At 31.9% G+C, this 9,031-nt stretch overlaps 1 protein-coding gene across 1 annotated transcript; it reads left to right on the plus strand.

Moving 5' to 3' along the window:
• The first annotated feature begins 5,643 nt into the window (after positions 1-5,643).
• Positions 5,644-7,592, plus strand: LOC107762548 (LOB domain-containing protein 15-like). Its single transcript, XM_016580918.2, has 3 exons — positions 5,644-5,805; positions 6,052-6,325; positions 7,049-7,592. Exons 1-3 carry the CDS (start codon positions 5,792-5,794, stop codon positions 7,454-7,456), a joined length of 696 nt encoding a protein of 231 aa, XP_016436404.1. The 5' UTR covers positions 5,644-5,791; the 3' UTR covers positions 7,457-7,592.
• Positions 7,593-9,031: the final 1,439 nt, after the last annotated feature.

The raw sequence follows: 9,031 nt of genomic DNA on the forward strand, positions 1-9,031 counted from the left end.
AATTTCAGACTAAACATGCTTAGGTTTTTGTCTTGCAGTATGTAATTTTCTAATGAGTTTTTGCTAATGCATGCTGAAGTTATTTAGATCATTTGCTAAAATTTCATACCAAAACATGCTGAAGTTTTGTCCTGTAGTCTACAGTTTTGTCATGAGTTTTATCCGAAACTTCAGTCTAAACAAGTTGAAGTTTTTTAGTTCATTTGCTAAAACTTCAGACTAAACATGCTTAAGTTTTTATCTTGCAATATGTAATTTTCTAATGAGTTTTTGCGAACGCATGCTGAAGTTATTTAGTTCATTTGCTAAAATTTCATACCAAAACATGCTGAAATTTTTGTCCTGCAGTCTACAGTTTTGTCAATAGTCTTTTATTAAAGAAGGGCAAAATCGTCTTTTTAAAACGCTTTTAACAAAAAAGGGTACGGATGCAAACAAAAAAATAAAACGGTTACAAGTTAAAAAGGGGCGACCAAATATGGCGCCCCATGCAATTTTACAATTTCTTTTGGTAATGACCAACTTAATTTTGTGGACTACAATATCCCAATCGTAAGGAAGTAAGATCCTTTGAGTTCTGGTAGTTCTTATATTAGGAAATAAAATGAGAAAAAGTTAAATCGTCATGAAGTACTTATAAGACGGAATAGTAAACCAACACCCGTTTCATAATCAACCCGTTCTAATTTTCTTTTTTATTTTTTATCCTGAAACCCAAATTTAATGAAGTAAGAAGAATCTTAAAAGGTTGCTGGTCAATGCATAAAGGCTATACCTATAGTTTTCATGAATAAGGTACACTTTCTTTTTTAGTCTATCAAAAAAGATTGACACTTTATTATATTTAAAAAATAATTTTATTTTAAAATTCTATTTTATCTTTAGTTAGATAATTTATAGACTCACACAAATATTTATAACTCATTTCAGATTACAAGTATCAATTTTTTTATTCAATACTTTGTCTAGCCAAATACCGCCATGTAAAATGCGATGAAAAGCGTATAATCTATACTATATTAAAAGTATGAAGTCCCTTAGTAAAATGCCGTTCGTCTTTTTTACCCTTAAAAATAAAAATATTTCTGGACAAAATTATAATTTAATTTAGTATCCTAATATTTAGGATTTTGAAATCAAAGAAACTTTAGTTATTAAATAATTTCTTATTGAATTAAGTGAAAATTAATTAAAATCTTACCAAAAAAAATCCAACTATTTAGCTATTCGAATTAGTGTGTTCTTATATATATGGTGTTAACGATGGATCAGCTTGGTGGAATCGTTAACTTCTTTTTCCCCTTACAACTAATCGTGTTCTTCTCCTTTTATAATATAGAATTTTTTAAAAACAAAATCTTGGGAGAAAAAGAAAATGAAAACCAAAAAAAAACTGAGAGCACAATTCAGGTGGTATATGTCTTTGTAAAATTTTGTATCATTTTCAAGTACTTCATTGAGATTTTTATCAATTCTTTATCGAGTTAGCTAAATAGGATCAATGTCATCATTTTTAGGAGCTTAAATTATTATTTTTAATTTTATTTTATAACTAAAAATATTTTTTTATAATAAACGCAAGTAAAAATAATAGATTACTTACATTCAATAATCGAGTAAACTAATAATTAAGTAAAAACTTTAAAAAAATGGATTAGGAGAATATTTCAAAATTTAAGGTTACATTAAATAATTTCATAATTCATTAAAGCCCTTTAGTACCCGCATACATTACATTTTGAAGAATCATCTTACAAATTGAAAGTCATCTACTTCACCTTGCACATGATATTGTCAACTATTTTATATTTCAAGTATTGGCAAGCTTAATCATATGGGAGAATTTGTACCGTTAGAATAGTAGATGTGTTAATATAGTTACTACAGTCATATAATCTTGTATTTAACCCATTATTTCATTTTTTCTTAACCTTTCTAAGTTTGTTTCTTAAATAAATAGTCATTGATGTTTTAAAAAGAAATTATTAATGTATTTAATTTTTCAAATAAAATAACTTCACAATGTTGATCGGTGGTATATTCTTGCCTAATAACTTGTGAAATATAAATTTTAAGTTGACTATAGATTGAGAACTTCTATAGGGCAAAGTTTCTACCTTTTGTTGTGTTAGCTAAATAGGATCAACAATCATCATTTTCAAGAAAATAGTTTTGAGGGAAAAATAAAAACTAGCCAGATTTACAACTGGTAATTTAAAAATAGCCACATTTCAAAAGTAATCGAAATTTAGCCACTTTTTCATGTAAAGATAAAATCTAAACAAAAATACCCTTAAAAATCTGAAAATATTCCAGTATAATATGCTGGAGTTCGAATTTTTTACATATGAGCTTCCAGCATAATGTGTTGGAATTTCATAATGTGCCGGAGTTCCAACAAAATATGTGAAAAGTTTATATGCAGGAGCTCCATAATCTCGCATATTATGCTGGAACTTTCGTTTGCTGGAGTTCCAACATAATATGCTGGAAGTTTATTAACAGGGGCGGATCGAGGATTTCAAGAGGATGGGTGCACTATTGTGAAGCGGGGATCTTGAATTTATATTTGACGAGTTTAATTTTAATCTCTTACCATAAACCTACTACATTTTTAAAATTATAGGTTCAAAATTGTACTATTCTTTTTGAAATTTTAGTAACTTTCACATATATATATATATCTATACTCTGTGCCGAAAACAAGACCGTTTAGAGTGGGATTTGAACTACCAATTTAACTTGTAGAGGTGCACCCAATGATAATTGCACCATAAGAGTCTTTGAGCATGGGTTCACACACATATATTTAAGTAATTTTTAAGAAATATAACATTATTATACATGGTTTAGGGAGAGGAGTATGGGTTCATGTGAACCCATATCCCTCAACTTGGATACGCCTCTGAGTTTATACGCAGGAGCTCCATAATCTCGCATATTATGCTGAAATTTTTCGTGTTTCAACAAAACAGTGACTATTTTTCAATAAATTTGCAAATGTTGGCTATTTTTCAATTAAAACTTCGAAAACTGATTAGCTCGTACTATTTTCATTAATTTTTGATGTTATATTGATGTGATTTCTAAAATATTTGTATCCATTGAAACGGGTACACGCGCAATGCCCCAAGACTAGTTAATCTTAAAGGCCGCAAACCACATGGCAATACCTTCCAATTTATTTAATATTTCTAGAAATATGAACAATACAATGGGAATTCATGGGACATCAAACTGGAATTTAGTGGTACGATGATCAATTCTTTGAATGAAGCATGTGAAATAGAAATAAATAAATCAGAGAGATTCCGATTGATCGGAAGCTTCTTACATCAGTGGGTCTCGTAAATTCTCCTGCGATATGTGTATGCAAAATATATGTAATATATCATTTTTACCTTCTCCTAGGAGCTTTCCATTTGCTTCCTTAATAATCAAACCCATAACTTCATCATTGAAAATGGAGGATACTTACCACTTGAGCAATCCTTAGTCGTGTATTTATTTATTGAGGTAAACATAGGATACAAGTAAGTTTTACCGTATTACCCAATGAAAAAACTGCTCAAAAATTGGTGAAAAACCTACGAGAGGCACTTGCTGTAACCATCAATTTATGAGAGGGTTCATACTCCTTTTTAATTTTGCCTCTTAAAGAGATTACAAGAGCGCGTAATGCAAATTAGCTCAGTAAATCCCATTTAAGTTGACTTTAAAGTCTACTTTATTCAAATTGGAGTTGATCTATATAACAAGTATATCTTTTTAATACTAATCACGATTTTTTCTCAATTCCTCTCGTACATTATCGTAAAAAGCAATGATACAAAGCCATATGGTTCTCTACCTTCTTTCTCAACAACTCCACGTTTCCATTGGCTATTGATCATTACAACAAGTATTTGTTAGATTATTCATATTATTAGGTTAATACACATGCATGTGCACATGCTCCACATACCAAAATTTGAATTTCCCCCTCCCATTGTCAGGCTTAAGTTTAGCCAAATTCCTCACACATTAACTGCAGTTTATGGTGAAGAGAACCGATAGAAATAAAAAAAAACTATATAGGAACTAAAAAAAAAGACCAAAAAAAAAACATGAAATAGTTACTATATAATATATGAATGACAGTAATCGGTAAAGGCTAAATTGATAAGTAATTGTTGGGTTTTTAAGACTATGCGAACAGGAGCGCGACTTCTTAGCCTAAAAATACGGGTCAAACTAAATCTGATCTCTGCATTTGCCTTGCATTTAAAGCAAGCCTTTATCACCATCACACCCTTTTACTATAAAATTACTAGTTTTTTATCTTCCCAATGTCACTGCTGTAAAATCATTTTAATTAACTTCTGTGGTGTAAAATAATTTTTCTATAATCAGATCGAATAAAAAAATAATGAAGATGACCTACTATAACATGTTAAGATATATCATATATCAATTGTATTTAAATTTTTTGCACTACGAGTATATAAGTCAAATTATATTCCCAACCCTTTTACTCGCTTTTTGGTTCCCTTCCCGTTCCACACCTCCCTTATCAATGTTCTGGTTTGGTAAAAATTTGATGGATCACATGGCTCTAGCTCTCTCTCGATAATGGGTGAAGCCTGAAAATCCAAAAGGGCTTTATTTCAAGTATATTTAAGAAATTAAAAACTTGCCTATTTGTTACTATTGTCTTGAAAAATCTTTTGAGTTAGACGACATTTTAGCCTCTTTTTCAACGAGTAGAGGAGTTGGGTTTATTGATGTTGACACTTAACTTTTCTTTCTGTAGGAGAAAGAATGCAAAATAAGTAGTGGATACTGACAAGAAACTAGACTATACCTTATTTAGATTTTAGCATACATGTCTAAGTTCAACTCATATTATCAACAAAAGAGAATCACCCTTCACATAAAGTCATCTTTTGTTTATCGCTTAATCATCACTTTCCTTGCTTCTAAATATAAGCGATTTTTCCACGAATAATCGATCGGATTCACTGTTTATATTTTCTGGCCAGTATATATATAAATTATCCATTGATTATAGACTATACATTTTTATTTAAAATATATATATATATATATATATATATATATATATATATATATATATATATATATATATATATCCCGCCTTGTCACGCCGCATGTGCAAATATCAATAGTAACAATAGCACGGCAGAAACCTCGTGCAACCCCATAACAATAACCGCATGTAATGATTTATATCAATACAAAATATATGTGCCTCATTTTACACCATAAATTCAAAAGTCTTCTTTCTTTTCTTAAACTCTGTGCATAGTCAAATATGTTCATATAAATTGAATCGGAGGGAGTATATATTATATATTTATATATAAACGTGTGTGAAGCAATCAAGCAAACCTCAATTGGTTTCCTTCAAAAGTCAATAGGTGCAATTAGTCACACGTGGGATAGCTTTGACTCAGCTGGCACTTCTCTCTCTCTTTTTCATTTTTTTTAATTCTGCAAAACCATCTTCTTTATATTTCTCCTTACAAATTGTCTCTTCATCAGAAACTTCTCTTAATAAATTAATTTTTCACCGTCTCTGATATAGAGTAAGCTATAAGTATATTTTTTTAGTTCTTCTGATAGAACATTAATTATCTCTGATAACCTTAATTATCTTGCCTCTTAATATAAGCACTCCTTTTCTCCCCCTTCTCTTCTTTCTTGATCCTTTCCTCTCTCCCTCTTATTAGTCAATCTTCATCTTTCCAATTTATCTTCCATCAAAGGAGCTAACCAGAGGTGTTCTTGAATGTCAAGAGAAAGGTAATTAACTTAATATTTACATGGTCAAATAATACTTTTGTTTTTCTTTGTACCTTTAAGAAACTAGATCAATTAGGTCTAATGAGTATTGATATCCCTTCACCGAAAAATTATATTGTGTTACTAGGTAATTTGTTTTATACATATATATCATATGTTGAATCCTTTTGTTTTTTTCGTGTATTTATTTTTTTGTATTTTGATACCCTTAGTGAAAATCCTGAATCTTTTATTGGTTGTGAATAGGGAGAGATTGGATGAGATTGGGAAGAAGTTAAAGACAGAGATCGATGCATCTTCACAGCTACATATGCAACAACAAATGGGCAGAAGACAGATATTGGGGCCTGCAGCAGGAACAACTTTGAACACAATTACACCTTGTGCTGCTTGTAAACTTTTAAGAAGAAGATGTGCTGAGGAATGCCCTTTTTCTCCTTATTTTTCCCCACATGAACCCCAGAAATTTGCTGCTGTTCATAAAGTCTTTGGTGCTAGCAATGTTTCCAAGTTGCTCCTGGTATGTGACCATTTCCCCAAAATAGAATAATTAACCCAAATAACGGTCCACCTAATTTCGTAAACTAAACATGGCCGGCCTATGTATAATATATGTATAACTATGTATAATTAATGTATAATACATGTATACCGACTAGAAAAAATAAATTAAGAATTTGGCCGGCTATTTGTGTAACAATCCCTTTCAAATAATTCCATAAACAAATTGTTACTCTAATTTACACTTTATCCTTTTTCCTTCTATATTTTTTCTTTACGATTTAATTTAGGTGCACAGATAGTGTAAAGAACTTCAGATTTTAGTGTATTTTAACTTCTTATAGAAGGTTACTTGTCTTAATATTTTTAGGTCGATTTCAATTAAATGCACCAATAGTATGAAATATTTTTACACGTCCAATATATTCTAACTTAGTTATACAGGTCAATTGTTTTATTTTTCAAGATTAGCAATTTAAGCTTTCTAGGAATAGTTAATTACCTACTGTATCATGTTACTTTAATACGATGGTATAAAAAATTCAAAAATTTTAGTATATAAAAGTTAAACTCTTTCCGGTAACTAATCACAAAAAATATAAGTTACTTATTGTTATCATCTTTAGATGACCTAATAGTGAATTTTATTTTTATCTTTTGCACAGTTAAACCCCTTTCTCTAAATTGTTGGGTGATTTTCTTTCTGTCTTTTTTTTTTTTTTTTTGCGAAAATATTGATTAGGAGGTACCAGTGGGTCAAAGAGCAGATGCAGCAAATAGTTTGGTATATGAAGCAAACGTGAGGCTAAGGGATCCAGTGTACGGATGCATGGGTGCAATTTCAACTTTACAACAACAGCTTCAAACTTTACAAGCTGAGCTTAATGCAATTAGGTCTGAGATTCTCAGATACAAATATAGAGAAGCTGCCAATAATCTTATTGCATCTATTTCCACGTCTGTGGCTGATCAGCTGCCCCAAGCTCCGCCTACTCCGCCACCACCGCCGCCTCCACTGCCGTCTGTGGTGGTAGTCTCCTCCTCTTCTTCCACTTCCTCCGTTTCATCTTTGTATACGCCCCCTTCTAGTGCGGGGGCAAACTTTAGTGCCGCTATTCACAATAATAGCATATCGTATTTTGACCAGTAATTAACTGTGTCGCATGAAACAGAATTGTTTTTAGTGTTGAGGGAAATCATTTGGAAATTTTAGTTCACAATTTTCACCTAATTTGTCACAAATTAGAGTATTATATATATACAATCAATTCAGCCATTTCTTATTATGTCCATTTGTGGCTATGACATGGAGGGCTTTTTTGAGATTTTGATGAGTGATTTGTGTTGTGGAAATATTTGGGAACACATTCATTGATTTATTTCTTGTGTTAGTTACCTGCTCCTGTGATCGAACATATGTTTGTTTTTGTATCTAGAAGAGATATTTCTTGCAAAGTTTTGACATACATGCATAACAAAATTACCCTTTGTTTCTTTAGGGTTTTTTCTGAAATATTGTTCCCACAAAAATAATCTAGTTTGGTTGTCTGGCTATGTAAATCTTAAAAGTTAGTAGAGGAAAATTTATTGGGAAGTAGGGGTGAGCTCTGATTTTGATGGAGCAGTCTTTATTTTCTGGGAAGTTATTTCTCGCTACAAAAATGGCAATATACAAAAAAAAATGACGAACTTGTTTATAATAAAAGTCGTTAGGTTTAGAGAAAAGTTACGAAATATTTCATAATGCAAAAATTGTAATATAGGAGTAGAGATTAGTAACGTCGAAATTCAAATGTAGGGATTATTTCTTTCTGGATATCAGGTTTGTTGTATTAAATTTGTAAGTGGTTTTAAGGATACGTGGATTAATTCGATACAAACGATAAATTGCGTTAGGTTAAACAAATAAAGACGTAGTAAATTCAAACAACGTTAGGTTAACAGCGAACATAATAGTATATTACTTTGGGATACGTGTTACAATGTATTCAATGAATAATTAGACCCCCTTATATAGTATGAGAGTTTTACCCTAAGTACAATTCTATAAAAGGTAAACAATCTTTTGTTTAACTAATCACCGGTTCTCCATCGATATACGCCTCGTAATATCCGGTCGGTCGGGGATATTACGGCTTCCTGTTGGTCGTGCAACATTCTCCGAAGTCCTTTGAGATTTGGACCAATCCCGGATCATGGCCCCGATATTCTCGAGGGTAGGCATCATGCCCCCGAACTCTGACTCGATGAGACCCTTGCCTCGATTCCGGTCCCTTGCCATCATATCTCTAGCTCGGTTTAGCGTATCAGAAGTCGGGGTGTACCATGAGGTCGATTTTACCCGTATACAGATAGTCCCCTCGTTTCTCGGAGAGTAAGTTGACGAGAAACGACATGAGCTCCCCGACTCCTTCTTCAATACACCGTGACAAAACCGACAAAAAACCCAAAATGTCTCGTCAGTCATGTCATTGTGACCTCAAATGCGTGCCACCCATCGCAGAGCCCCTATAAATATCCCCTTCTTCGTTCGTTTTTTACTTTACGTCCAAACTTCTACTTTCGTGCCTTCAGGATTTCATTACCCATTTTTATACTCTAGCATTTTTACCTTCGTTACTCAAGATTCCTCAGTACGTTGCAAACCATTTTACTCATTCTCTACTCAAGCCAGGATATCTTAGCTTTCTACTTTCAACCTTTCTCTATCCTTTTCAAGCTTTTT

Source organism: Nicotiana tabacum, chromosome 22, assembly GCF_000715075.1.
Source record: "Nicotiana tabacum cultivar K326 chromosome 22, ASM71507v2, whole genome shotgun sequence".
In the NCBI taxonomy this organism is placed as follows: Eukaryota; Viridiplantae; Streptophyta; class Magnoliopsida; order Solanales; family Solanaceae; genus Nicotiana; species Nicotiana tabacum.

Bases quoted from the DNA above. Each gene is read 5' to 3' on its own strand.
- LOC107762548 (XM_016580918.2), top strand. The intron at 6,326-7,048 runs GTATGTGACCAT...AATATTGATTAG, and splicing joins ATGTTTCCAAGTTGCTCCTG to GAGGTACCAGTGGGTCAAAG.